The sequence below is a fragment of the Aspergillus candidus genome (genome assembly GCF_002847045.1).
Source record: "Aspergillus candidus strain CBS 102.13 unplaced genomic scaffold BDW47scaffold_1, whole genome shotgun sequence".
Lineage (NCBI taxonomy): Eukaryota > Fungi > Ascomycota > Eurotiomycetes > Eurotiales > Aspergillaceae > Aspergillus > Aspergillus candidus.
Window position 1 is genome coordinate 637,017 of NW_020194006.1, and position 27,640 is coordinate 664,656.

Genomic DNA, 27,640 nt, shown 5'->3' on the forward strand with positions numbered 1-27,640 from the left:
ATTTGTGCCTTATTCTATCACTTATCTCCGGTAGACTGCCGCAAAAAGCCCAACCGATAGGAGAGTAAGGTCCTGCACCAGAGTTAGTAAGGTTGACGGTGAGAATGAATGGCTCTGGTTGACCGCGTCCGCCTCACCTCCCTTGGGCACGATTGCTGCCATGAGGTCACATGCAGCTGCTGTCACTGCATTACTGTTACCTTTGTGCCCCGCCGCCTTTATTTCTCTTGCTTTGTATATCTTTGTCTGTTTTCTTCTTTCTTTCAAACCTCATTTTATTTCAATACTACTGCTATTGTTGAGTCGGTACTCGGGCTTTTTCTCATAGGCTATTAGCTTTCTATCGTCTACAATGGTGGAGAAAGATACCCCGGCTGACGGTAATATGGCTGATGCCGCTCCTGCTGCGGTTCAATCTCCCGCTGCTTCTTCCGCGTCGCGGTATAGCAAGCATATTGTGGTGAGTAGTCTTTGAGATGGATGGATGCGGATGGCAGGGCTCTGACAGCATGGTACCAATGTGATAGTTGACGACATATCCGGGACAAAGCGGCATCGACCCCGTTCCCCTCACCTGGGGCGCCAAAGATGCCCAGGCGAGGGGCCCTGTCATCGTCTCGCGCAGCAATGCCCTCTTGAAGCGACGCAATGCGATGGGCGCCCACGGTGGCAGCTACAGTATTTACAATGCGCTCGCCATCGCCGCCGGCGACCTGGAGCCTGATTTCCGCCCGGACTTCCGCAACAGCGAGCCGACGTTTAACTTTGCCTGGCAGTCGGCCTGGGCGGATAAGACGAAGATCGTGTCGATGGATCCCTACGGGCATGACGTTGTCAATCAGTTCCGGGAGCAGCTGGATGCCGGGTGGGATATTCGGCCGACAATGGCCGTGACGCGTGCGAATATGAAGTTGGCGGAGATAGGCGAGGCGGTGCGGGATGGGATGCTTGACGTTGATGGGACGATTGTGGTGAATTCTGGGGGAGACGTGCGTGTTACTAAGGTGGCCGTTGAGCCGGTGTGGTATCTTCCTGGTGTGGCGGATCGGTTCGGCGTCGATGAGGGCACACTCCGGCGGACGCTGTTTGAGCACACTGGGGGGAGCTATCCGGAGCTGATCACCCGGCCTGATCTCAAGGTTTTTCTTCCGCCGATCGGTGGGCTGACGGTGTACATCTTTGGGCCGCCGGAGCGCGTGTCGGACGAGAATGTCAAGCTGGCGGTGCGGATCCATGATGAGTGCAATGGCAGCGATGTCTTTCAGTCTGATATCTGCACGTGTCGACCTTATTTGGCGTTTGGAATCCGCGAGGCTATCCGCGAAGCGCAGAATGGGGGGAGCGGCGTTGTGATCTACTTTCGCAAGGAGGGGCGCGCTCTGGGCGAGGTGATCAAGTACTTGGTGTACAATGCTCGCAAGCGCGGCGGGGACACTGCCGACAAGTACTTCACGCGGACGGAGAATATTGCGGGCGTGAGAGATGTATAGTCTTCTCTTGTTTATCGGCTTCGATCAGATGATATTTGACCGCTGACTCTCACAGATGCGCTTCCAAGCGCTGATGCCCGACATCCTGCACTGGTTGGGCATCAAGAAGATCGACCGCATGCTGTCCATGTCCAACATGAAGCACGACGCCATCGTGCAGTCTGGGATTCCCATCATCGAACGTGTGCCGATTCCGGAAGATATGATCCCAGACGACTCGCGGGTCGAAATCGACGCGAAGATCAACGCGGGCTACTTTACCACCGGCCGTCAGTACACGACTGAAGAGCTGGCGGAGGTCCGTGGACGAGGTTGGGAGAAATGGGAGGATATCACGGTATGTGCTTCTCTCGAGCTGTAGACGTGTGCTAATACTGTACAGCATTGATAACCTTCATTGATAACCTTATGGAGGATGGCTTGTTCAAGTGGTGCTGTGTGCTCTGTGTTACAGCTTAGCTTTAGTGATAGCAATGAACAGTCAAGGCATTACCATATTCACTTATTATAAAATAATTACCTCGGGTTCCCAGTCCGAAATCCCCAATCGGGGCACGTCCGATGCGCAAGACCCTTTTCGGTCCAGCGTCCCGAGCGGCTTCTTTTCCTTCGTTGTTGCCCCGCTCTGCCCGAACTATATAATGTGTATGCTGCTGTAAAAGAAGAAGCAGTATAAGTCTTTCCCTACTGCAATCCATTGACCATACACACACCCTATCCCTATCCCGATAAACAAGCAAAAGACCCTAGAGACAGAACCATGGGCTCCGAAGCAAACCCCATCCCCCGCATCCCCCAACCAGGCGTCTGGTGCCCCGCAGTAACCTTCTTCGACCCCCAAACCGACACCCTCGACCTCCCCTCTCAAAAGAAATACTTCACCTACCTCTCCAAAACCGGCCTCACCGGCCTCGTCATCCACGGCACCAACTCCGAAGCCTTCCTCCTCACCCGCGAAGAACGCACCCAAGTCATAGCCGCCGCCCGCGATGCAGTCGGGCCCAACTTCCCCCTCATGGCCGGCGCAGGCGCCCACTCCACCAAGCAGACACTCGAGCTCGCCGCGGACGCTGCAGCAGCAGGCGCAAACTACCTCCTCATCCTCCCGCCTGCGTACTTCGGCAAGGCGACTACCCCAGCTGTCGTGAAGCGTTTCTTTGCAGAAGTCGCAGCTAAAAGCCCCCTCCCTGTTGTATTGTACAACTTCCCGGGCGTGTGCAACGGCGTCGACATGGACTCGGAGACGATAACCGCTATCGTGCGAGAGGACAAATCCCGCCGCGGTGACGGCCAGTCCAACGTCGTCGGCGTCAAGCTAACATGCGGCTCTGTCGGCAAGATCACTCGTCTAGCTGCTACATTTGACCGGAACGAATTCGCCGTGTACGGCGGCCAGTCGGACTTTTTGGTCGGCGGGCTCGCGGCCGGCTCGGCGGGCTGCATTGCCGCGTTTGCGAATGTCTTCCCGCGCACGGCGGCGCGTGTGTTTGCGCTTTATGAGGAGGGCAAAGTTAAGGAAGCGGTTGAGTTGCAGAGGAAAGCGGCACTTGCCGAGAGCCCGATTAAGAGTGGCATTGCGTCGACGAAGTATGCGGCTGCTGTTTATGTGGCGCCGTTGGCGGGGATTGAGGGGGCTGAGGAGAAGTTGAGGCCGCGGGCGCCGTATGAGGAGCCTAGTGAGGCTGTGAAGAAGGGGGTGAGGGCGGGGATGGATGTGTTGTTTGGGGTTGAGAAGGCGTTGTAGATTTTCTTGGTGTCTGTGAATTAAAATAGAGATCTTTATGCCCTCTGTAGGCTTTGCTTTGCCTTTTTTCCCCATAGAATTCTCGTCTACTCGGTGAGTAGGGGGTTGGATGGTATCGCTCTGGGAATGCGTCCGAGGGATGATTTATATTGCGTCGTCATCTATGGAAGTATTAAGGTGTATCACCTGGTGTTTTCCATTATCTATGGTGAGGGTGCATGCATGTCCTTCGTCCACCTGACTGTAAAGTAGGGTTGAGTGTTTTGATTGCATCTGGACATGAGGAACCATCTTTCTACCATATTGTACCTTTGTAAAGTTAATCAATATTGCCAAGAATTCACTGTTTCATTTGGACATTTGTTGAGGGGTAAGTGATACCAACTATATATATTCAATGCTATTCGATGGATCTATCTATATAAGCCCATCAAATTAGCGTTTACCTACTGAAATTTCTGTATCATCTAGCAGGAGACCAGTCTTCTTCCAGTATAGTCCTGATTCCCTTATAAAATCTCTAATTATGAATATAGGTACTCTATATTGACTGTATTCGGCAAACGGCCGAGATGACACTGAGATCTCCGCAAGCGTATAGTCCATTCTCCACACGCGGAGAAACACCCGAAGAACCACCGAAAGTTAGAACTATCCCTGCTCGCGGGGTTTTCAGATCGCGACATCGTGGAGAAAATTCAACAGTGGGGAGAAAGTTCATGTGCGCTGCTGAGATTTGTGGGGGTGTTTGTTGGCGTTCCGATGGTAGTTCCCGGTTGGCGCATAAATCGAGTATATATATCTCCCTCTTGGGTCTCTTTCTGGATAATTAAGAGAGGTACATGTCCCCAAAACTGCAGATTCAAGATGCGAATTCCACCGTGGATAATGTGTTTCGTGGCAGCCGCCCAGGCAGCGGATTATACAGGGCCACTACGGCCTCAAGTGCACTTCTCCCCCCCTGTCAACTTCATGAATGACCCCAATGGCCTGTTCTACGATGACCGCAGCGGAACATACCACCTGTACTACCAGTGTACGTATACTACCGCTGCTATATTACACACACAAGCTGACGCCATCAGACAATCCCTCCGAGCCAGTCGCCGGAAATCAACACTGGGGTCATGCCACGAGCCCAGACCTCTACCATTGGACCAACCAGCCCATCGCCATCTCTCCCGCAGAGTCTGACGAGTATATATTCTCCGGCTCGGCCGTGGTCGACGCTGATAACACGTCGGGGTTTTTTCCAGACCAGGAGGATGGGGTTGTGGCTATCTACACTGTGGATACACCCAACAAGGAGACCCAGCATATCGCCTATTCCAGGGATGGCGGGTACACGTTTACCAAGTATGCGGGCAACCCTGTTATCGATAGCGCGTCGAAGGACTTTCGTGACCCCCAAGTGACATGGCATCATGACACGCAGCGATGGGTTATGGCTATCGCGTATGCGGCGGACAGGGTCATTGGGTTTTACACTTCGTCGAATTTGAAGGAATGGGAACATGCTTCAAATTTCACGCAGGCTGGTCTGCCTGGGGTGGAATTCGAGTGTCCGAACTTGGTCGAATTCTCCGTTAACCAAGCTGTCGCGCACAAGGGAAAGAAACATGTGCTATTCATCTCAGTCAACCCCGGGGCACCACTGGGCGGATCAGGCACGTTCTACGTGGTGGGCGATTTCAACGGCACCCATTTCGAGTCCGAGACACCGCACGCGCCGCTGTACGATTTTGCGAAGGACAACTACGCCGCGCAGTGGTTCTCGGGAATCCCCGCTGGACACCCCCCCGTGTCGATTGGCTGGGCGAGTAACTGGGATTATACGGAGGAGGTTCCGACGGGGGAGACCGAGGGGTGGAGGAGTGCCGCGACGTTGCCTAGGACACACACACTGACCCAGGTCGACGGGTCCTGGGTCGTGACCCATAGCCCTGCTGATGGTCTCGCCCCTGTGAGAGGGGCGCAGCTCGGGAGTTGGGATCTACGGTCCGGGAATGATGGCATGACAGTGGACTTCTCCCATGTGTCGTCCAAGGCTGTCTACTTGGCGGTGGCGATCGAGGGAATCAACCCCCTGAGCCCGGTCGGAGAGGTCGCTTTCCAGATCAGTTCCTCCGCGTCGGGGGAGTCTCTTGATGGAGGGTTGCGATTGGACCAAAACCGCTTCTGGATTAGCCGTGCTGGTGCGCGTCTCTTTACCACCCAGGATCACGGCAACTTTACGTCTGAGTTTCGGACTGAAGTGTCTATCGAGAACAGTTCATTCTCCTTCTCCGCGGTTGTCGATCGCTCTGTTTTCGAGGTCTTCCTGGAGGATGGGAGCGGCAGTGGGACCATGTCGTTTTTTCCGACTTCACCGCTAGATATACTGGATGTTTCTGCTGGGGAACTGGAGGCGGGGAGTCGGGTGAGTGTGGATGTGTGGGGGCTGCGAGGGGTGTGGGAGTAGATCAACGTGATGGCTACGGAGGATGTGCCGTGAACCATCAGGATACAGTCTATCATTTCCCCTGAGGATTCACCATGCCTGGTCGAGGCCAGATCTGCCTCCAAAGATAGAAAGGTCAGCATTGTTTCAGAAATGGATGTTGTGATGTCATTCTGCCTGACTGCCTGAGGGAGCGCAGGCGTATCAATACAGCACGAAGCCATCCCGTACAGAATCACGTGATAATACGGACGCCCATTGGCCCCCAGACCCATAAATTACCACCCTGGAAATCCAATACCACTAGTCGGCTTGCCGGAAGCACCGCATCCCGCGATCATGCCACGCCAAGGCCTGAACCTTAAGGTTTCCTTCTGGTCTTTCTTGTCAACCTAGAAATCGAATTATACAGAGTGGGCTGATCGATTGCTCTGTTTGTCTGTCCTCTCCTGTTCACCATGTTGCTCTCTCGCGGTTTCAAACACATATCATCAACCCGGTCATGATCGTTCATTGGATACACCATCTCAGGCACTATTCAGGAGTATAGACTGTTCCTATCAAATCAGTCTATCCCATCAATCAATTGATCAATCAGCTGTGGGTTCCTCCCGTCCCCATCCCATGTGAACCAGCGCGAACCATGGCGCCTTGTCCCTGGCCGCGTACTCAACCTTTCGCCCAACGGTCTTGATAGTGGCTTTTTCTGTTTGGAGGGGCGGAAAAACATCAGCTAGGCCGACCTCCAACTGTCTTCTTCTTCTTCTTACTCTACTACACTACTGTCTGTTATTCTAATGGTTTGTTGATGATAGACAATCGCCTCAATTTTCGCCTCGCCACCCCAGAGAAACATCGTCCAGTGGTCGCTGGCGGCTCGCCATCCGCCCCATTCGTCTCCACAGTTGGACTTAGGTGTGTTAGCGCGTTGGCTTCTGGCTGATCTTCAACTGCATTGGAACTTAAACCCGCACATTACCGGGTCCCGACTTGCTTTTCGACGTCAGGTATGCATCTCCTGCATCTGATAAACATCCTCAACCTCAAACCATCATCAACCTCAACACCACTACCCATCCTGATCTCGCTCTCTGCAGGACCTGTTATTGATTTTGCTAGACACGATCGCTCCGGACCGAATCATTGTCTTCTTGTCTGGAGTTGACCGCGACATCCCACAACATCATCTCGACTGATGGTCCAGCCCTACGCGGTTGGATAGTATGGCTGCGCCCGACATGGGAAGCGACTTCCAGCTATTCTCCCCTCTCCAGGGGTCGGGGAAGAGAAAGTCGCAATCGGACACCGCAGGCTTTCCCCAATCCACCCCTGACGACGTCGTCCAGGATTGGACTCAGTGGATGAGATGGGACGACCCGGGAACCCAGGAACACAAGGTCCCGCCCACCCAATCGCCCTTGGATCTCCCCTTCACCCCGCAAAGTAACAACGACTGCCCCGCACCCCCGAATTTCGATACCTTTGCATCCGCAGAGTTCTCTCCCGATCTATCGCTGGATTTCTCAAATCCGCCGTTTGACGGCCTGCTGGGACGTGATCAGGGGGCTGGTCCCCCAGAGACGACCTTCAATGACGGCTTCAGGATCCCGTCCACGATCGGTTCGCCCCTATTGTCAGAAGGTGCCAGTCGTAAACGCAAGACTGGGAGCGACGATGACGGATCGACTGTGAGCGGCGTGCTACCGAATGGCAAAAAGATGCCGGCCAAGAAGCGAGCCCACAATGTCATCGAGAAGAGATACCGCGCCAATTTGAACGACAAGATTTCCGAGTTGAGAGACAGCGTCCCCAGCTTGCGGGCGTCAAAAGGTAGTGGAGCTCTGGTGGATGACGACGACGGAGAAGGAGTCACTCCGGCAAACAAGCTGAACAAGGCCTCTATTCTGTCCAAGGCCACCGAGTACATCCGACACCTGGAGATTCGCAACAGGCGGTTGGAAGAGGAAAATGTCGCCCTGAAAAATCGACTCCGCCAGGTCGACAAGGCCAACGACCAGAGCATGACGTCTGCGGCCTCTGTATCATCCCCGAGCAACTGTACGGTATCGACCGAGTCGGGTGCCAGTTCGTCCCCGAGCGTTTTCTCCCACGCCGAGGACTCGCCTCGCGAGCATTCTCCCAGTGCTTCTTCCCACCCACCCGAAGGATTGATGAAAGTCCCAGACGCTTTTAAGCGAATGCGAGCGGAGGCCCCGGCCGATAATGCATTTTCTCAATCATACATCCAATACCCCAGCTCCAGTACTAATCGCACACAGTGCGGTGGCGGTCGCCGACGGTCCCACTATCCCAACAAGTACATGCTTGGGGCTCTCGCTGGGCTGATGGTCGTCGAGGGCATGAGTTCCCAGAAAGAAACGGACTCGACGGCGAAGGGCCTGTTGGCTCTCCCTATGAACTGGCTTTACAACATGCAGCCACCCTCGTTGGCGTATTGGGAAGCCGTGGTCCGAACATCCTGGCATTCATGGCATGTCCGAGCGATCGCCCATTTCCTCCTTCTCGCCGTGCTGGTCGTTGGGAGTGCGTTCGTCGTTTTTGTGTATTTGTTCAACTCAGGCCCAGATGCGTCACCGTTGACGTCGTCCAAGCCAGAGACGACCCGACTGTCTTCGACCAACTTCCGACGGCAGGCTTGGCTGACGAGTATTCAGCAAGTCGGAGTTCCCCGCCACCGATTCTTCCACGAATGGTATGTCGTCACGTCTCGATGTTTTGAATACGTCCTCCGGTGCCTAATGGGGTGGAATCTCTACTCATGGGCGACCGGGGTCACCGAGGAGGACGAGAGGGGCCGGGTTAAGACGTGGGACATCGCCATCGATGCGCAACTGGCCGGTGGTGATGCCGAGGTCAGTAAGAGCCGATTGGTTCTGACCATCTTCGCCGCTGGAACCTTGCCCCGGAGTCCCATGCGGATGATGCTGAAAGCGTTGCATTGTCGAATCTTGATGTGGCGGGTCGGGGACCCAGGGTCCTGGACCTTCCACATATCCAATGACGTGGCCCGAACCCTCGCACGGTATCAGTGGGACCTGGCCCGCCGGATGAACGATGTGCTTTCCAATGACCACCCCGATGCCCTGCCGGGTTATTTAGCCGCCCTGTTGAAGATCGACAGCGAGGAGGTTATGACCGACAGCATAATCGGGCGGGCGGCCAACCTTACCTGGAACCGGCCCACCCAAGAGGGGATCGATGACGACGAGGCGCTGTTGGACGTGGTGGAAGAGGATCCCGCTATCCAATCCTCTTTGGATGCCCTGGCTGCCTGGTGGTCCAGTCATCTGTTGCAGCGCGCTCTACTGAACTACTTCGAGGCTAGCTCGGGTACGCCCGAGGCCAAGGAAAGCCGCGATCTGTTCAAGAACAAAATCAATCTCGCGCTTCAGGTGGCACCGCAACCGTCTGCCGCCCATACGCGGGCTCTTGTCATGATGGCCGTGTTCTTCGAGCACGATCGGATAGCCAACATCGGCGCTGTTCTTGCGGCTCTGCCCAAGGACAACGGCAACGACATCCACAACACGTCATCGAACTTCCTCGACTCGTCACTCCCGGTTTCTGTGCGGGAGGAGATCTCCATTGCCGTCCGCTGCGCGATGATCGCTGCCATCTTCACCGCCCGGACCAATGGCGGCACCCCTCTGCCGTCTTCTTTCACCATGCAAAAGGCAATTTCCAGATTCAACCGCCTGCCCCTGGATCCCGTTGAGCTAACCTTGCTCGGATTCGGAGCGGTCTACCACCTCCTCCACGTGCTGGCCTCCGACACGGATTATCTTTCCTCCTCCGAATCGTCAGGGTCTACCACCTCGTCTAGGATTTCCACCCCGTTGTCATCCAAGGCTAGCTCTGGCGACGAAGCCTTGACCGGGGTGCTACCTCGCTCCCACGGATCTTGCCAAGCTATCCCCCACCTCGGCCGCGTGGCATCTGAACTTATGTACTGGGCCCGTAACGCATATAATCCGGCCTTCTACGGGTTCACACCCAAGCTCGTGAAGATCATTGAGACCGAATGCACGGAGCTGTGTGTCGGCGCGGGAGTTGACGTTGCTAGCTATATGTGTATTCAAAACACGCGAACGAAGAGCAAGCGGAGCAGGGACAAGAAGAAAAGAAAGGCCACTCGACGCGCCAAAGGCCGTGTGGCAGAAAAGGAAAATGCGACGCAGGGCCATTCCCACCGTCGCTCTAGCTTAGGATATTCAGCTAGCGATGACACTGGTTATGGGAGTCTCGGCACCGAAGACCCTACAATAGGCCCGAAGGTGGAAGGTGGTATCACCTCATAGAAAATTCTTCCTATCGCGGTGAAATTTCTTCATATTCCATACATTATTCTAGAGAGGGTCTAGACTCACCATCCAGGGAGGACTAATAATTTGCTCGGGGGCGGGCGGCGGGATAGTCATGGGAGATTGATTGTTTTCTTCCTATCCTGGTTTGCTGTTATCTCAGGCGTTCAGGCTGGCGGTGTTGCCCATATTTGTATCTTCCCTCCAATTTTATGAATGAGGTCTTGATATTGTCTTCATGTTGTCGGTGCCTGTGAATCTCGTATGCCTTGCTTGTTGTCCCATTTAAATCATGTCTAACCCTGTGCCCTTTGATCTGGTCCTTGAGTTGCTTGTGGGGCAAGCGCAAGGTGGTATCACAACTGACAGGAACAGCAGCCTTTGTTTGAGCCCCTCCCAATTCATGAACAATGTTTCACGTTGACTACTGCATGCAGCGACCAAGCCAGCTGAAAGGTCTAGACCGCGGCGCAAACACCCATGGCCTTCTCTTTTCAATTTTCAATGCAATCTTGATCTTCTTCCTTTTCTACTGTGCCACTATTCCCACCTACGCCTCGTGGCTGGTGTGGATTCGGAAATCCCCGGGACACCACCCAGCCCCCTGGCAATGTGTCACCGTTTCTGGAAGGACTGCGGATGTGCCAGAGGTCTGACGTCTGTACTCGACCTTCGGCAGTTACGCATAATACAAACAAGCAGAGAGTCCATTGTCTCAGATAAACCAGACATTGAAAGAACTTAATTACGTCGACGTTGCACTGGCCCTTGATATTTGACATCTTACTTCCCATTGTGACGATATCGATCGTTCGGCACGCCCGACACGTTCATATGCCGTCTCCTACTGGCTTGCGCAACCCCTGTGGAGCCTCATTTTGACACTCTGCTCTTTTGGGCAATCGGTCGAGCGACTGGTTCGTACTGAGGGGCGAGTGATCTATGGTTCTTTACTCGCGGTATGTTGTGACCGGCGCGGATGAATAGGCTGATTGATCATGCTCTCAGCTGGGGAGAAATCTCCCGCCTGGTTGATACCGGATGACGAGAATCTCCAATTTTTCTACGAATTTATATATATACCCTCTATTTAAACGTCATCGTGAAGCCATAGCAAGCCCACGAGATCAAGGTTGTCTACGGGTGACTGCTGTGGGGCGAAGAAGCATTCCCAACGGCCGAGTAGCTCCGAATGGGAGGCCAAACGGTTTTTATGCCGCTTCCGGCGATACTTTCTTTTGTTGTACCTCGGTGTCCCCAGTCAGAATTTACCTGGGTGGGTTAACACCGTCCAATGATGGCTATGGGTCGAAAGGCTATCTAAGAGTTGCACTCGATTGTATCATGAACCTGGGGAGTTCCACACCAACGAGATGTGGTTAGCCGTGGTGCCGTCTGGAAGACCCTGTGAAAGGCTGTCTGGGTGCACGCTTACATTCTTCAACCATGCCACCACATTCCTGTTGGTTGCAGCCGATCTCTCGGCTCCGCTCTCATCACAAGGGAACAGCGGGAAAAAAAGCCTGACATGAAGCCGACCCAGTCCAATTTCAGTAATTGGGAAGGAAAGTGACAGCCTGTGTCGGGCTGCAAAAAAGGATGGATGACGGCATCGTCCAAGTCTGTCAAAAGGCAGACCCGCAGCCCTACCAGCTTCTTACCCCTGCACCATATACTTGACAAAACCGTCAACTATCATTGCTTGCCGCCTGTACGACGTTATATTGGGGAATTTCCAGTCGACTCCTAAGCTGTTGTCGCTGAACGGAGAGATCTGATGTGCAGCAGCCTGCTGCTTCTCGTTCGACCTCCCTGTCGCATGCGGAGTTCGACGCACTTCTCAGGTTCAAGAAAATGGGAGTCGATCTTCTGCCATCGGGGCAGATACACACTAAAGCCGACCACCCCCCGGTGAACGCAGCTCTGGGCGTCCCGCTATATTGCCTCGGCGGAGTGCTCGTGCTATTCTTTATCGGCCGCGCCTGCATACAATACCACCACCGCTGCCGACTCAAAGAGGCCCTGCAGAAGAACGATCAAACGCGATTCGTCCGGCCCAACCAGCTGGCGGCCAGCCTCAAGAAGCATGTCTTCTACGCGCCGCTGCTGTCCACGCGCCACAGCCGCGAGTTTCGACTGCTGGGTCGGTTTCACATGGGCGCTCTGCCGCTGCGGCTTGAGACGGCTCTGTTGGCGGGATACGTAGCGTTGAACCTCATCTTCATCGTCGCTCTCATCGACTGGTGGCAGATTTACAAGGAGAAGATGTTCCAGCTGAAGTATGCAGCGGGCCACCTGGCTATCATGAACTCTCCGGCGCTGGTTCTAACCGCCGGCCGAAACAATCCTCTGATCTGGCTGCTGGGGGTGCCGTTCGATACATTTAACTTATTGCACCGGTGGGTTGGACGGGTCATGGTTGTCGGCGCAATTGTACATATGAGTTGTGTGGTAGCGGGGGAAGCCAAAGAAAGTGAGTTTCCGCTCTCCATTCTTACATCCTATCATATTTCGCGCTTGCATACTGACAAGACAGTGACCATGGCCGAGGTTACGCATATTTTGTGGACCAAACCATTCTTCATATGTGGATTGATTGTGAGTGATACGCTGCCGTTGAATTTACCTATTTCTCACCGTGAAACAAGGCTCTTATATCTTTTGTCGTGATCTTCTTCCAATCGCTGTCTCCGATCCGCCACGCCTGGTACGAGGCGTTCCTGCATTTCCACATCATATTAGCGATCTTGGCGTTCGTGGCATTGTGGTACCACCTGCAGAACCTGGCCATGCAGAAGGTCCTGCTGGTGACGTTGATCTTGTGGGGATTAGATGTGAGCTCCCCTCAAGATTTTTCCTTGAAATTTCACAGCAGGGGTCGAAAAATGCTGATGGGAACAGAGAGCGGGACGACTGGGCAGCGTCATCTGGCGCAATTTCAGCAAACGCCGGACCACGGCCACTGTAGAACTTCTTCCTGGCGACGTTGCCCGCGTTGACGTGGTCATGGCACGCTCGTGGAATTTCCGAGCTGGCCAGTACATGTACCTCTACATCCCGTCGCTGGGGCTATGGACGTCCCATCCGTTTTCAGTAGCATGGACTTCGTCCGAGCCGATGAGCACCGACGAAAAACGCACTTCCGGCGACTCGTTCAATTTGTTATTGGACCCAACGGAGCGGACGACCATGTCGTTCTTGATTAAGAGGCGCGATGGATTCACCAACAAGTTACTTGGGAAGGTTAACAAAGTGGAAGAGGGCCGGTTCAGTGCTACTGCGCTGGCCGAGGGGCCCTTCGGTAAGATTTCCCTGGAAAAAACCACCAACGGATGTTGACGCTGACTTGACTGCTCAGGCGGGCTGCATTCCCTCTCCTCGTATGGAACGGTTCTACTCATAGCGGGAGGTATCGGAATCACGCACCCAATGTCGTACATACACGAGTTCATCAACGGCATCGCAGCGCGAGCTATCGCCGTACGACGCGTGAGTTTAGTCTGGGTCGTGCGAAGTCCAGGTATCCTTCCCCTCCCCTTCCCATCCCCTCCTATACCCCATACAACAATCAGCCCCAGAGCCCTAACTAACAGAAAACAGATCATCTGACCTGGATCCAACCCTGGATGACCTTCCTCCTCAACCACCCCGTAATTCAAGTCCCCACCGACCAAAAAGAGCACTCCTACTTTGAATTCCTCGATCTAGACTTCTCCCTCTCCATTCACATCTTCCTCACCACGAAAGGCGCCTCCTCCCCCGACGACGAAAAAGATAACACATCCGACAAAAGCCCCTGGGCGGAAGCCGTCCCGTCCACAGTGCCACTCACCATCACGCTGGGAAAGCCTTGTTTTGGCGAGATCGTCGAAGACGAGGCGGCGCAGCAGGTCGGTGCGATGGCCGTTAGTGTTTGCGGCCCCGGGGGTATGGGTGATGATGTGCGGAGGACGGTGAGGAGTAAGCAGGGACAGACGACGGTGGATTTGTATGAGGAGACGTTTTCGTGGTAGATTTTCGAACACCTTCTTTTCTTCTTTCTTTTCTTCCTTCCTTCTCTCCTTCCTTTCTTCCTTTCTTTCTTGCCTTTTTTGCCCCTTGAGTAAGTGTTGTTGTTATGTGAATGGTGTTGTGTTGTGTTGTGTTGTGTTGTACAGTTTGCCCGGTGATACCATAGCTCTTGCTATCTCATGTCGAATTTTTATATATATCAGAAAGTGAGTTAGAAGAATTGGTTTGTTTACTTCTACACTGCGTTTTTTTCACTTCTCTAGAGAGATGTCCAAGAACTAGGGCCCTTTTTCTTTTTATTTTTTATTTTTATTTTTGGTAGTACGAAAAGTTGAACTCATTGAACTCATCACTACTTACGAGTCTTGAGCAAAAACAAAAGACAATATTTGCATATATACGAAATACAAAATAAAAGTATAAAGCAAAATGGTGAATGACAATCCAACCAGAATAGACAGAAAAAGTAACAAATGTATAGAAAGAAAAAAACATGAAAAAATGACAATCGAGATCTGAGACATTCCATTCCATTTCGGCTGGCGTCAGCGCCTTCCTATTGGTGACATTTACCAGGTGTATTTACTACCTACCTAGAGAGGTATCTACGTGCATGCCTTCCTTGTTTTGCCATTTCTAATTTTTTTTTACTTTTTTTTTAATTCAATTTTTACCCTGAAAATGGTATTTTATGCATGTCGATATCGTCATATGATGTCTGAGTCATGGGGTTGATGGAATGCAGAAAGGGTCATGATATAGACTTCCGATAAAAAGAATGTCATCTCTGCTGTGTCTATCAAGATGGAGTAGGTTTAGGTACCCTTTTTTAGGCACCTGCCTGGTAATGCCTAATAATGTCTTGGTAGTAGTCTATGACGGTATCTTAATGACAATGTGTCGATTAATCAGATAAGAAATGGATCCGACTCAATGATTCACCATCTCGTGACTATATACTGTTAGGGACATCATAATTCTATCATTACCACAATCAATGATCACTCCACGAACCTGCAGGCAATAGACATAATGAGCTAACTATCTAAAAAGGAGAAAGATCAACCCCGACGGTAATCGCTCTTCCCCACAGCCAGCGCCACAACAGACGCAATGCTAGCTCCGCCCAGGATATCGAAAATCGCGATATCCGCGCGCAACTCGCGCCCGAACCAATTCCGCAGCTCTACGGCGGCTAAAGAGTCCACGCCGTACTGGTGGATAGGCTTGTCGAGGTCGATCTCGTCGCCAGATACGGACAGCATGCGTGAGAGCTTGGATCGCATCTCCTGCTTTAGGATGGCTGTTACTTCGTCGAGCGACTTCGCGGTTGCGAATACAGAAGCGAAGTTGGTGCTGTTGGAGGGACTTGTCGCGCTAGATGACGATGATCCGTGTGCTGCCAGGTGCCGGAAGAAGGGCCGCTGCATCCATTCGGTTGTGTTCATGCCCATTTCGCGGACTTTTGGCTGGATGCCGACAACGGCTTGGCTCTTTTCGATGGGGATGTGTGTGAGGTTTGGATTGCAGTATATGTCGAGTAGGGCGTGTAGGTCTGACTCCGTGATGGGGTGCAGAACTGAGTTCGCTAGGAACCTTTTGCGGGCTTCTTCGTTTTCTTTGAAGAATCCTGCTGAGAGGAATAGGCCCAGGTCTAGTGAGATTGCTTTCTCGCCGATTCCAATTCGGTATCGCGCAAGACCGTCTTTGAATGTATTCCCTGATGCGTAGCCGGATTCCCCCCGCGCCCCGGTGATACCTGCGACGGAGGACATGAGGACGAAGAAGTCAAGGCCTTGTGGCAGCAGTTCGTGCAGGTTCCATGAACCTTGGGCTTTGGGCGCTGTGGAGGCCCGCCAGGAGTCGAGCGTTAATTGCTCGAAATGAGAGTTCTATTCCAGTTAGCCCAGATATTGTAAGACAAGAACAAGATACGCACGCTAACAACCATTGATGCCTGGATACATCCTTTGATTGGCGGCATGTGGGCGGCGCAAGAATCCAGTACAGCTGTCAGAGATGCACGATCTGCGATATCACATGCGGGAGTGACTGCATTTGCGCCTTGTTCCCTCAATCCGGCCACAAAGTCCCTGGCATATGGGTTGTTCTCACCCGATCGAGAAAGTAGGATCAGATTACAGGCTCCGCGGTCGACCAACCATCGCGCGATGCTCCGGCCAAGACCACCTAGACCACCGGCAATCACGTAGGTTGCATTGGGATCAAAGGCGTATGTTGGCTTGGTGTCCATAACAGCCTACAAAAGTTAGTTAAGCGCACTGGAAGACTGTATCGGGTGTGAACTCACCTCTACCTGATCATCGTCTCTCAATTCTATCACTGCCTTGCCCATATTCTTCCCGCCTTGCATCTGCCGAAATGCTTGCTCAATATCACCCACTTTATAAACCTGTGCAGACTGAGGAACTGGAAGTTTTCCCTCCTTTATGAGATCAAGTACCTCCCCCAAGGCAGAAATGACTAGCTGCGGCCGGTCCACGCTCATCGCGGCTAGATCAAACGCCGAGAAGCTGACATTTTTTTCAAACTGTCCCATCGGAAGCTTTGAATTGGAAAGGATATCGTTTTTACCGATCTCCACAAAACGACCGTAGGGTGCGATCGATTCCCACGAGGCAATTAACTCGTCGGATGCCAATGAGTTCAACACGACGTCCACGCCTTTGTTGCCGGTCAGACGCCGGATACCCTTCGCAAACAGCGTGTTTCGACTTGAGAAGATGTGTTCGCTAGGAATATGGCACTGATCCATCAGAAACTGCTTTTTGCTCTCGCTGGAGACGGTAGTAAAGATCGTAGCTCCGATGTACTGGGCAATTCGAATTGCTGCCTGTCCGGTCCCCCCAGCGCCGGAATGGATCAGCACTGACTCCCCTCGCTGGAGTCGTGCAATCCGATTGAGTGTTAGCCAAGCCGTGCCATACGTCACTGGCATTGCAGCGGCATCCACATATGAAAGCCAATCCCCGGGGATCTTTATAACCGCCATGTCTTCGCGCACCCGGACGTAGTTGGCATAGTGGCTGGGATGGTACACCACCACTCGGTCACCAGGTTTGAACTTGTGGCACTCGTCTCCGACTCGCGTTATCTCACCGGCAAACTCGCCCCCGAGGGTATTGCTGTTCAGTCTTCCCAGCGCGATCAGTACATCGCGGAAGTTCAGCCCCACTGCCTTGGACCTAATTTCAATTTCATTCGGCTTCAGAGTCGCCTGCAACCTTTTGTCTTCGACAAAGTGCAGTGTATTGAGCAAGCCCGGAGTGCCCACTTCAAGCCGTAGGGGAAGATCTCCGCCAAAAGTCCGTGGCTCTGTTTTCTGGGGAAGCTTCTTTGTAGCAACCTCCTGATTCAGGGAGCTTGCATGCACCAAGCGTCCAACGTGAAGCATTCCATCCATCTCGATATACTCAGTATCAAGGTGCCTGTCCAGGTCTCCCAAAATAGAGGTGGCTATCTTGAGGATCTGTTGTGCTTGACGCTCCACAGTAGATCTAGGTTCAAGGGACAAAATGGTCAATCTTGTACTCTGGTTCTCATCACTGATAACCCGAAAGAGTCCATCAATCAGTCGGAACTTTGGATTTGGCTGATGACCGCCTCCTCCATTGACCCAGAGCAGATTCCTCGTATGTGTCAAGAGGTCGCGGAAGTTGATAAAATCAAACTCATTTATATCATAAAGAAACTTGTCTTGGATTTCGAGTAGACAGAGGCTCAACGCATCAGGTGCTATTTGGTTAGTCAGGCAATCCTGGAATGTAAGTTGCGTGAGGTTATCCATTCCAGCATTTTGAAGTAACCCAGAAAACTTGTCCGCCAATTGCAATTGGACGGGGCTCAGTGGATTCAATATGATGTTGACTGAGGGTTGACTTGGGCGCGTTGGCTCTTCAATAACGGCAGTTGAAACAATCATACTGCATTCATGACAACGTTCGTCATTGTAATCGGTGATGACGACGTCGCAACCCGAATAACCAGCTTCTTTGAGCAGCTCGTCCCATTTTGTTTCATCTACGCAGGGATTTATAGTGCGATATGTTTCTTGGCCTAATTCAATTAGCATATCTTCGATTGTTGAGGTCAAATACTTGTGAGAGTATGCTTACCTCGCCACCATCCATCGAAAAGTCCAAAGACGAAGGTGGTCCGAATGGCACCGAGCCTAGTAATCTCAAATAAGAGGAACTTTCCGCCTCTGGCTTTTTGTTAGAAAACCATAGCTACCCGGAATTCGTCAAAGTAATGACTCACGGCTTTAGCAACTTCCGAGCATTTTTGAGACTAACAGACAAGTTCTCTGTGGCATGGACGACCTGGTTTCACGAGTCAGAGCGCTTTCATAACCCCTTCAAATATTTGAGACTCACAAGAAACGCAACAACAACATCGTACGTGCCACATTCGAACCCTTGAATTACTGGGTCCTGCTCAATGTCCAGGGTCATGAATCGCATTTTCTCGCCTTGAGCTGCAAATAGGTCTTGCGCTTGGGGAAAGAAAGAGCTCGATAGGTCTGTGAAGTCCCATTGTTTGTAACGAGATGGCTTTGTTTGACCATCATCATCTGTAGTCAGTGTCTTCATACAGAAGTCGGTCATTGCTCCACTTCCTGCGCCGAGTTCTATGAATTTCATTGCTGGGTTTTTGTGGGCAAGTGCGTCAATGTACTTTGCCATTTGCCCTATCTTGGGAAGATCAAAGACCTGGTGTACACTGTTACCAAAAGTTTCCCTGACTGTAGCCAAATTATAACGATACTTACCATCTCGAAATAAGTGTCTTGGAGCAAGTTTCCTTCGAAAAGAACACTGACTGGGTCCCTCTCCCCAGATACGAACTGCATTAGGTTCTTGCCGACAATGCTCGTCAGTAGACCTCGTTTACTTCCCTGTTCAAGCCGCTTATGAAGGGAGTTCATAAAGGATGCATCTTCCATGCGGGTCCTCCAAGCTTGTGAGTTGAAAGCAGATTGGCCAGAATTTAAGATATTCTGCTGTCTAGCTATCCACTCTGCATACTTTATCATGTGCGGCGAGCCGATCATCTTCGCTTTCTCTAGAGCAGATGCAGGAACCTTGCTCACATAGGCCGAGACAAGGAAATCGAGTTCTGTAAAAGCATCAACTGGCTCATCGCTCTGCAGCTCAGTCCTCGAGCAGAAAACGTTTGTCTCAACGTTGTTGAGAAGGTCTATATCCGGCTTCCATTCAACATGGTGGCAAAGATTATCCGCAAGGAAATCACCTTCAGGATTCCGCTCAGCTGAGTTTGCGATATTATTAACCCTTAACCCTTCTAGATTCAGCAGGGACTTGGTGAGGCCCTCATCAAACGCAACCATCGTGTATCGAGAATCGGTCACAGTTGTACCATCCGAGTTGGCATAAGCCTTAATTGCGTGTGCATGCGGATAGCTCAGGCCTCCCGAGTTGGATATCCAGAGTTTTTCTATATGGGTAGGAACAGCGACGGATTCTTCCTGTCCTGCAACTTCTATGACCATTGCGGTCATCATGTGAATGACAGCGTCTAACGTAGTAGGATGAATTGTGTGAGGCTGCACGACTTGCGAGTCCTTTGCGCTGTTTCCAACGAATGTGCGAATCGTAGAGACGATATCTTGGCTGCTAGCATTGTTCCGAGTCAAAGATGTAATGGCGGCAAAAGCTGGACCGTACTGATATCCATATTCGATCAGTTCCTCGTAAAACTTCGTTGTATCAACAGACACGGCACATGACCGCGCGGCCTCTTGGTAAGTCCTCATAAGAGAGGCGTCCCATTCTGCATTCTCGCGACCATTTGTATTCATCCCTGACTCGTTGGACTCATAGCTCACTTGGATGGAACCAGTGCAATTCTCGACCCAGGTGTCCTTGTCGTAGCAACAGATTCGAAAGTCATGCCAACCTGAACTGTCAGATTTGCCATCCTTCACTCGCTTAACATGAATATTTGTCTCAATCCCATCCGAGTGAGTGGGGATATGTATCGGTGAGAGAAAATTGCAATCTTTGATGGTAAACCCGGCGATATTTCGGTTTGGTTCGGCTAGTTGTTTGATCGCTTCAATCGCCATGACCATCATTCCTGCAGCGGGATACAAAGTTGCGTTGTTAATTTTGTGATCTTGAACCCACGGCATTTCTGATACCCTGATGATATTCCTCCAATGCGCTTCCATTGGATTTCCATCGACATCCGGAATTCCAAGCAGATCTAGTCGGCCAGTCTTCCGGAAGCGATAACCCTTACTCTGTCTGCTCTCATGCCAATATGTTTTGGAATGGTCGAACGGATATTCGGGTAGATCAGCTAAGACTTGAAGGCCTTCAGACTGTCCTGTCCCACCAGGCGAATTCACAGCTCCCAGGTCTACCGCGTAGCCCTCACAATGCAAGCGCCCAACACAATCTAGAATGCACTTCACCGCAGAGACATTGCGCCGTAGCGACGGTATGTAGGTAATATCTTTGTCTTTCTTAACCGCTTTCAAGATATCTCTGCAAGGCCCCTGCAATGCAGCATGTGGTCCAATTTCCACGAGATGACTGACAGTCACGGAAAGACGATGGCTACCGTCAATCTTGCGCAGCACGTTAGCTGGTTGGGAAGACAGACTTGTCAACGCATCGCCGAACAGCACTGGAGATACCATGTTTCTGACCCAGTAGCCTGGGGTAGCTAGCTCTTCTCGGTGAATCAATCCCCCCGTGACTGAAGAGAACATAAGTATCACTGTTCGCTGGAGGGGCGTGTCCAAGCTTCCAATGGCGGCTTCGTAAGCACTTGCTATCTCTTGCATCTGGAAGGAGTGGTATGCAACATTGACCATTAATTTCCTTGCGAATACCTGGTCCTTTTCAAGAAGGTCATGTAATGCTTCGATCTGTTCAGTCTCGCCAGATATTGTCAGGCTCTTGGAACTATTAAGACAAGCAACGACTAGTCGCAGACACCCAAATGATGCTTCAAGCTTGTTTAAATAGGCTCGAATGTCTGCTTCAGAGAGCCCAACGGCAAGCATCGATCCTTTGTATTTACTGGTTTCACCCAGTCTGCCAGCTAGGAGGCCCCTGTAGTACGAAACCTTCAAGGCAGAATTCTTTGATATAGCCCCCGCTGCATATCTGTTGTAACTCGTTAGCGAGGTGAGATACCACCTGGTTGGTGGTCGTAGACATACGCGGCCGCTATCTCCCCAGAAGAATGGCCAACGACAGCGGATGGCACAACATTCCAACTACGAAGCAAATCCACAAGCCCAATTTGAACGATTGTGCAAAGGGACTGTCCGTAGGTAGGATCGTTGACGTTGGATTCAGACTTCGCCTTTTTCATCTCGTCTAAAACCATCGTTAGGATCCCAATCAGCGTATATCTGGTGTCTTGGTCACATACCCAGCACATCCCAATGGCAACCAAGTGTCTTCAAATATTTCCCTGCCTCCGCTAGGGTGTTTCTGAAAATCTCGTATCTGGCAATGAGTTCACGACCCATGGCATACCATTGTGCACCTTGCTGCATATAGTCAGTGATGTCGCGAAGCAAAACCTGGTGATGCTCACCCCAGTAAATATGAAAGCGACTCTCGGAGACGAATTGGACCTTGTCGCAGGGGAAAATTCGCCAGCAAGGCTCTTGGGGCGTTTTTTTGGGTCAGCGATGGCAAAAGATCTCCATTTCAGGTGACTCCGTCTCGATGCAAGTGTGTGTGCCAGGTTCTGTGCATATCCCTTCTCAGAATTTGGAATAGCTAGGTTAGACAAGTATGTCTCCCAAGATTCTCTTGTGCGATTAATCCCATCTTCGTCCCCAGACGACCAGACAAGCAGCGTTGATTGGTCTTCCCCACTCGATTCCTCGTCGTTAATGATGGCACAGTTTTCTAAAGTACCACTTTTGTCCCCAAATCGGTCATCTAGAGCATCGTGGATTGTTTCAGGTTGTGGAGGGGTAATTGCCGTTTGGTGCTTTCCGTCCTCCATCCCTCGAAGACGTAGTGAATTGTATGCATCATCAAGAACGACACTGCAATTAGCTCCACCAAAGCCAAAGGAGCTGACAGACGCTCTTCGCAGTCCATCAGTCGGCCAAGGCACAGCTTGTTGTGGTATCTGTCGCGCCGAGTCAGAACTCGCCATTGACAATGTTGGAAAGGGTTTCTTACCTTAATGTGAAAGAACTCTTCGTCTATTTGAGGATTGATCCTTCGCAAATTCTCACTATTGGGTGGTATAATCCCTTTCTCGAGTGCCAGGATCGTCTTTATCACACCTGCAATACCACTAGCTCCCTCCAGGTGTCCGATGTTTGACTTGACAGATCCCCTAGTCTTGATAAGCACTTCTCCAGAAGCCCTATTACAATAGGGCCTTACACGTATAATGGCTCCTCCTTCGAGCGATATTTACGGAACGCGGATCCTATACCTCGAATCTCAATCGGGTCACCAATAGGTGTTCCTGGAAAGCTATTAGTGCTTTGGTTTCCATCATCTCAACAGGAACCTAACCTGTGCCATGTGCTTCAAAATATCTCGTAGCCGCCATGTCTAGACCCGCCTTACTATACGTGTCGTAGATCAAACGCATTTGAGCCTCTTTGCTCGGCTGCAGGATGCCAGGTGTTTTTCCATCCTGATTGGAGCTTGACGATCGGATAACAGCCCTGACTGTATCACCATCGCTTACAGCGTCTTTTAATGGTTTGATCACCAGTGCGCCGATTCCTTCTCCCCTGGCATATCCATTGGCTTGATCGTCAAAACTATAGCTGCGGCTGTCGCGAGACAGGAGACCTAGGTTGTCTAGCCCAATAGTCATTTCAGGCGCAACCATAACGTTGCACCCAACTGCGAGGCCCTATTCAACCGTCAGCACTCTTTGAATTGTGGAGTAAAGCAAATGTTCGGTTACCATTGTAGCATCCCCGCCCCATATAGACTGACACGCCATGTCCAACGCAATCAAACTACTTGAGCAGGCAGTGTCAACCGTGGCACTCGGGCCATGGAGATCAAAAAACCAACTCAGACGATTAGAAATCATGTTCCTCGCATTTCCTGTAGCATTATGCTTGCTGACATTCAGCGGGTCTTTGACCTGCAACATATGGTAATCGTCGCAGAAAGAACCGGCAACAACGCTTGTTTTAGAACCCGCAATAGCTTCAAGTGGGAGTCCCGCACTTTCGAACGCTCGGTAGGCCGTCTCCAAAGCGAGACGCTGCTGGGGATCCATGGCCTCGGCCTCCGGTCCACTAATACCGAAAAACGGTGCATCGAAAGCGCCGAGATCTTCGGAGATAAAATGTCCACCACGGGGAGAGATGGTGTCTAGTCGGTCTCGGTCTGGGTGATGGTGGGATTCGATGGTCATTCGGCTGGTGGGAAATTCCGTCGACGCACATCTTCCGTGGACCAGCATGTCCCAGAAGGCCTGAGAAGAGGTCGCATCCTGCGGAAACTTGAAGGAGAGTCCGATGATTGCTAGTGGTTGAAGTTTATCCTCAAAACTGATCGACGCCATGGTCAGTGAATTTTTCCAATATTTTCCTGTCTTTGCCAGGAGCGGCCCCTGAGAATAAATATCAATGCATACCATTGCAAAAGCGTACCTGTAAGGTCCGTCACGTCTCAAACCGCACAAGGTTCCTGCTAGCGATCGTGGGGCTTATGGTTGGCCCTCCAAGAATGGGAGGAACCCATCAGCATGACAAATTAATCTGGTAGATTGTCATAGATCACCAAAGTCTCCACTCTAATTGGGCTTCAAGATCTGATTCCGATAACCTAGGTACTAGTGCTGAGTGGGTAACGACCCGCAGTTCCACCGGAAATGTTCCCACAAAGTGTTCCAGTGCAACCTTTCTGCCGTCAGCTTATTTGGACCGGAGTCATACATAAGTGCGGAGGTATGATAAAGGCCGCAAACTGCAGATTGCCTCTTGTTGGTAAGCGACAAAACCTCTCAGCACACCTCTCCGCACCCCAGGCTACAGAATGCGCATCTTATGGTATGACCCCTGGCAGATATAAACTTTGATAGAGTTATTTTCAGTACTGACCAGCGGGCAGTCTGCATGGAGCCGGCACAAACTCTCGCGTAAGAACCTTCACTGTCACTATTGTTCTCAGCGCCACATATACTAATGTTCATTTGAGACAGATATTCGAGATCCAGATAGGTATGCGGTGAGCTCTCAGACTATGAGTAAAATTGACCTTTCTAGCTGCCTTGCGATATGAGCTCGGAGATAACCACGATTATGATTTTGTGGAAGGAACAATCCCCTGGAAAATGTACCCAGGTCAGTGCTATGGGGCCTCTTTCCATGATCCAAGGATATCCTGACAAGTATCCCAGGAGTCGAAAGGATAGCTTTGAAGGACGAACCTGTATATGCCTTTTTCGATCCTGAAAACCCCGACACAGGCCGACAGGCATTCGCCCATCTGCAAAACTACCTCAGGGATGAGGGCCCATACGACGGCGTAATTGCCTTCAGCCAAGCGGCCACAATGGTCTTAACATATCTTGTTTACATCGCCGAGCAAAGAACAATGGGCATATCCATCGACACGCCCTTCAAATTCGCGGTCTTGATGTCAATTGTCCAACCGCCGATTGACTATGGGGCTCTTGAGAATGGGACTGTAGAGGATGCCTCTCTAGAACGCCTAAAGGGAATAGTAGATAGTCCCACTGCCCATATATGGGGAGCGCTGGATGTGGAGCCCAAAGGGGCTGCAAAAGCAAGCGAATTCTGCAGAGAAGATGTGCGGTGGACCTATGTCCATGAGCGAGGCCATGAGGTCCCGGGATATGGGTCGCGTGTTGATGTGACCCGAGCGGTGAATGTCATTCGCAGAGCTGTAGAATCGGCAACCTAATATCTATTGGTTGAATCGAGAATCAAGTCCAGAAAGTTCCGGGGTGAAAGGCAGATTGTAAATACCCCTCCGTGTCTATTTACCTGCGTTGTTAGAGGGATATACACTGTATAACCGAGGCTTCAGGCATTCGGGATGTGGTACTAGAAAAGATGAGGGTGTGGAAAGCAAGGGAAATATCCCGGCAAGGTAGGCGAAGGTACACGTGATTCAGATCAAGCGTCCACCATCATCTTGAAACAATCCATTGTCATAGAAAATCGTAAAATATTTCTATCCTAATATATACAAACACAATGATGAAAACCCAGCTATCGAACCCCAGAAAACCACCGCTCAAGTCGATCCACCCATGGAAACACCAGATTCAACCCATAGTAACTTTGGTACAAACTTTATTATCATCCAGATGTACATTCAGTCTATATCAAGCACGCATCAGTCGCTGTGGTCCACCTTCTTATCAATATACCAAGCTGATGCACTCACCTGTCTTTCTGAAAGTCCATCGTGAGGAACATGCCCGGGTTCACGATACGTTTCTTCTCGGGCAGTGTGGCTTCGCTGAATGTCTGCCTCACAAATACTGTTAGGAGATGTACACTCACACTGATAGTTATTGAGGGAAGGAGTATAAACACACGTTATCGGACTCCGCCGACGCCCCGCCTTCAACGTATTTCTTCCCCACCAGGGTCTGCTTCCACTTCTCGAGTTCGCCGGACATTCTTGTGGATATTGCTGAGCGCGAAGGAATATGGATAGATGTATGGTGTGGTATACTGCGACAGTGACGAATATTCCTAACAGCTAGGAAAGGGATGTGCGATCTCATTTATATCTGATGATCGGGTTGAGCGATCAACACGATATCCACCGCTTGAGCCAGCCAAGGCGGGGTCACTGACGTAGTTAATATAAGTGCCACTCTATGACATCCTGCCTGTGGCCTAATGTGGCAAAGCCATTCATACTGAGCTGAGGTCCGTCGTATTCCCGTTGCTGATGCCCTATCGTGGCTTGAAGATGATATTCTATCATTGGTTCTCCCCTCTCTAATCTTAACCTGTCGATAGTATCAAATGGCGTCATCCTAATCAATTCCCACTGCACCCTGATTGGCATCAGACTCGAGAGTATCATGGTAACAATGGAACCTAAATAGGCACCACCCAAAACACGCGCCTACCCCTGCACGCACGAAAGGTCCTACCTACTACCCTCCATCGCCCCGCCCTCCTTCAGCGCCCACCTGATCAAATCCACAATAGTGGAACTAACAGCCTCAAGCCTCGGAATCTCATGCCCCCCACCATGATCATACACCCTCCGTCGCTCAGCCACACAAGTCTCCAACAACTGCAAACTCGCCACAAACCGCGGATCCTTCTTCCCATAAACATGAACTGTCGGAATCCCAATCTTCACACTCCCACCACCCCCAATCTCCCCCCTCACCTCATCTACCGACATCCCCTTCAAAATATCCCCACCCCCACTCCACCTCTCCGACCCCCGCTCCAAAATCGACGCCGAGTCCGCCTGCGCCGCCAGCGCGTCCCTCGTCCGCTGATCCAGATCCCACGCGCGCGCCGAAATCTCATACCCCACGCTCTCCATGATCGGCAGCGGGGACCCGCCGCAGATGAAGATAGCAGCTTTGAACGGCGGGGCCATGTGCGGTTCTTCGGCTTCGTGCAGGAGGAGCGCGCTGGCGGCTAGCGCGCAGCCTTGCGAGAAGGTGAGGACCGCGTCGTAGGGCCCGTGCTGCGCGATGTGCGCTTTAAGCCATGTGCTGGTTTGCCGTATTTCGGTCGCTGTGTCATCTTCCCAGTAGGTGAAGTAGGGGGGTTCGTAGAAGAGGTCGACTCCAGGCGCTGGGGGGCTGCTGTGGAGGCCGTCGAGGAAGTCAAATTGGATGTTGGATTCTTTGAGGCGGGAGCGGATTGTGGCTGTCGGGGTAGTCAATTAGTATTTGGTTGTGGTAGTAGGGTTGTGGGCTAGTAAGGGTGGTGTGACGAACAGGTCTGCGACTTGAAGATGGCACCGCTGGTGCCTCTTCCGTGGAGACATAGGATTTTCATCTTGATTGTCGCCCGCTGGTGAGTTGAAGCTGAGATAGCAATTGTCTCATCGGCGAAAGCAGATGCCGGCCGTAATTAGGGACTGTTCGCTAGCAGTGAAAGTAACCCCGCCGCCGCTGCAGGTAAGCAACACAGATATGACCGTGCTTTGGAACCTGCTAGAGTGGCTAGCCACTCACAGTTGTTTCGGTAACCCGTAAGCAAAGGTGAAATTATCTTGTCTGATAAATAGGGACCACGTAATCGTTCTGTTAGCTTCCTTGTCTTTCTAAATGCAGGATGCTTGTGAATAGGTATTGGGCTTCTTGGATTTATTCCAGGCAGTTCGGTGTGTTTGAGTGACACGAGAGCAAATGGATAAGATGTATAATATGTTAGGACGAAAGTTATCGCAAATATGACCAGTGAATGTAGTGTTGCGCTTTTCCAGTTCGGCAAAGATACAGCCAGTTTATAAGATGACAATGATACAGCCCAGGTGAGCTTCCTCGTTGTCAGTCCTTATCGCCAACGACTAAGCAAAGAAATACCGAAGGTCAAGAAAGTCATCAAATATGCCGTTCGCAGGTCGGACTCAATAAGCTAGATATATCCGAATAAATGACCGAAATCAATCTTAAAAAT

At 51.4% G+C, this 27,640-nt stretch overlaps 8 protein-coding genes across 8 annotated transcripts; 5 read left to right on the forward strand and 3 right to left on the reverse strand.

Moving 5' to 3' along the window:
- Positions 1 to 352: 352 nt before the first annotated feature.
- On the forward strand, positions 353 to 3,234 carry BDW47DRAFT_130387 (aldolase; the record flags this gene model as incomplete). The annotated part of the gene is made up of 4 exons (XM_024817089.1): positions 353 to 460; positions 528 to 1,484; positions 1,546 to 1,831; positions 2,228 to 3,234. 4 exons carry the CDS (start codon positions 353 to 355, stop codon positions 3,232 to 3,234), a joined length of 2,358 nt encoding a protein of 785 aa, XP_024676616.1.
- An 867-nt stretch (positions 3,235 to 4,101) lies between these two features.
- On the forward strand, positions 4,102 to 5,695 carry BDW47DRAFT_121707 (putative beta-fructofuranosidase; the record flags this gene model as incomplete). Its single annotated transcript, XM_024815687.1, has 2 exons — positions 4,102 to 4,270; positions 4,320 to 5,695. The coding sequence occupies 2 exons, from the start codon at positions 4,102 to 4,104 to the stop codon at positions 5,693 to 5,695; spliced, it is 1,545 nt and encodes a 514-aa protein (XP_024676617.1).
- Positions 5,696 to 6,504: 809 nt separating this feature from the next.
- On the forward strand, positions 6,505 to 10,242 carry BDW47DRAFT_2408 (basic helix-loop-helix domain-containing protein). Its single transcript, XM_024818548.1, has 2 exons — positions 6,505 to 6,681; positions 6,772 to 10,242. Exon 2 carries the CDS (start codon positions 6,898 to 6,900, stop codon positions 9,991 to 9,993), a length of 3,096 nt encoding a protein of 1,031 aa, XP_024676618.1. The 5' UTR covers positions 6,505 to 6,681; positions 6,772 to 6,897; the 3' UTR covers positions 9,994 to 10,242.
- Positions 10,243 to 11,615: 1,373 nt separating this feature from the next.
- BDW47DRAFT_2363 (ferric reductase family protein) lies at positions 11,616 to 14,332 on the forward strand. Its single transcript, XM_024818534.1, has 6 exons — positions 11,616 to 12,469; positions 12,533 to 12,594; positions 12,645 to 12,830; positions 12,898 to 13,297; positions 13,355 to 13,516; positions 13,597 to 14,332. The coding sequence occupies exons 1-6, from the start codon at positions 11,851 to 11,853 to the stop codon at positions 14,007 to 14,009; spliced, it is 1,842 nt and encodes a 613-aa protein (XP_024676619.1). The 5' UTR covers positions 11,616 to 11,850; the 3' UTR covers positions 14,010 to 14,332.
- A 736-nt stretch (positions 14,333 to 15,068) lies between these two features.
- On the reverse strand, positions 15,069 to 23,568 carry BDW47DRAFT_130388 (type I polyketide synthase; the record flags this gene model as incomplete). Its single annotated transcript, XM_024817090.1, has 15 exons — positions 15,069 to 15,899; positions 15,947 to 16,267; positions 16,319 to 16,805; positions 16,842 to 18,084; positions 18,144 to 18,232; positions 18,289 to 18,350; positions 18,405 to 18,740; positions 18,800 to 21,167; positions 21,224 to 21,383; positions 21,439 to 21,559; positions 21,607 to 22,155; positions 22,209 to 22,368; positions 22,419 to 22,503; positions 22,554 to 22,902; positions 22,957 to 23,568. The coding sequence occupies 15 exons, from the start codon at positions 23,566 to 23,568 to the stop codon at positions 15,069 to 15,071; spliced, it is 7,773 nt and encodes a 2,590-aa protein (XP_024676620.1).
- Positions 23,569 to 23,934: 366 nt separating this feature from the next.
- BDW47DRAFT_97488 (uncharacterized protein) lies at positions 23,935 to 25,104 on the forward strand. Its single transcript, XM_024820433.1, has 5 exons — positions 23,935 to 24,055; positions 24,117 to 24,144; positions 24,208 to 24,226; positions 24,272 to 24,349; positions 24,406 to 25,104. Exons 1-5 carry the CDS (start codon positions 24,042 to 24,044, stop codon positions 24,930 to 24,932), a joined length of 666 nt encoding a protein of 221 aa, XP_024676621.1. The 5' UTR covers positions 23,935 to 24,041; the 3' UTR covers positions 24,933 to 25,104.
- An 11-nt stretch (positions 25,105 to 25,115) lies between these two features.
- On the reverse strand, positions 25,116 to 25,809 carry BDW47DRAFT_97491 (uncharacterized protein). Its single transcript, XM_024820434.1, has 3 exons — positions 25,576 to 25,809; positions 25,422 to 25,504; positions 25,116 to 25,354 (listed from the first exon to the last, which is right to left on the reverse strand). Exons 1-3 carry the CDS (start codon positions 25,765 to 25,767, stop codon positions 25,300 to 25,302), a joined length of 330 nt encoding a protein of 109 aa, XP_024676622.1. The 5' UTR covers positions 25,768 to 25,809; the 3' UTR covers positions 25,116 to 25,299.
- Positions 25,810 to 25,863: 54 nt separating this feature from the next.
- Positions 25,864 to 27,392, reverse strand: BDW47DRAFT_2490 (putative EF-hand calcium-binding domain protein). Its single transcript, XM_024818565.1, has 2 exons — positions 26,956 to 27,392; positions 25,864 to 26,884 (listed from the first exon to the last, which is right to left on the reverse strand). The coding sequence occupies exons 1-2, from the start codon at positions 27,014 to 27,016 to the stop codon at positions 26,142 to 26,144; spliced, it is 804 nt and encodes a 267-aa protein (XP_024676623.1). The 5' UTR covers positions 27,017 to 27,392; the 3' UTR covers positions 25,864 to 26,141.
- Positions 27,393 to 27,640: the final 248 nt, after the last annotated feature.

Coding starts and splice junctions, on each gene's coding strand:
- BDW47DRAFT_97491 (XM_024820434.1), bottom strand. CDS start 25,767: ATGAGATCGCACATCCCTTTCCTAGCTGTTAGGAATATTCGTCACTGT. Junction 25,505..25,575: donor CGTCGGCGGAGTCCGATAAC/GTGTGTTTATAC, acceptor TTTGTGAGGCAG/ACATTCAGCGAAGCCACACT. Junction 25,355..25,421: donor ATGGACTTTCAGAAAGACAG/GTGAGTGCATCA, acceptor TGCTTGATATAG/ACTGAATGTACATCTGGATG.
- BDW47DRAFT_2490 (XM_024818565.1), bottom strand. CDS start 27,016: ATGAAAATCCTATGTCTCCACGGAAGAGGCACCAGCGGTGCCATCTTC. Junction 26,885..26,955: donor CATCTTCAAGTCGCAGACCT/GTTCGTCACACC, acceptor CTACCCCGACAG/CCACAATCCGCTCCCGCCTC.
- BDW47DRAFT_2408 (XM_024818548.1), top strand. CDS start 6,898: ATGGCTGCGCCCGACATGGGAAGCGACTTCCAGCTATTCTCCCCTCTC.
- BDW47DRAFT_97488 (XM_024820433.1), top strand. Junction 24,350..24,405: donor CCCCTGGAAAATGTACCCAG/GTCAGTGCTATG, acceptor CAAGTATCCCAG/GAGTCGAAAGGATAGCTTTG.
- BDW47DRAFT_2363 (XM_024818534.1), top strand. CDS start 11,851: ATGGGAGTCGATCTTCTGCCATCGGGGCAGATACACACTAAAGCCGAC. Junction 12,831..12,897: donor TGATCTTGTGGGGATTAGAT/GTGAGCTCCCCT, acceptor TGATGGGAACAG/AGAGCGGGACGACTGGGCAG. Junction 13,517..13,596: donor CTGGGTCGTGCGAAGTCCAG/GTATCCTTCCCC, acceptor AACAGAAAACAG/ATCATCTGACCTGGATCCAA.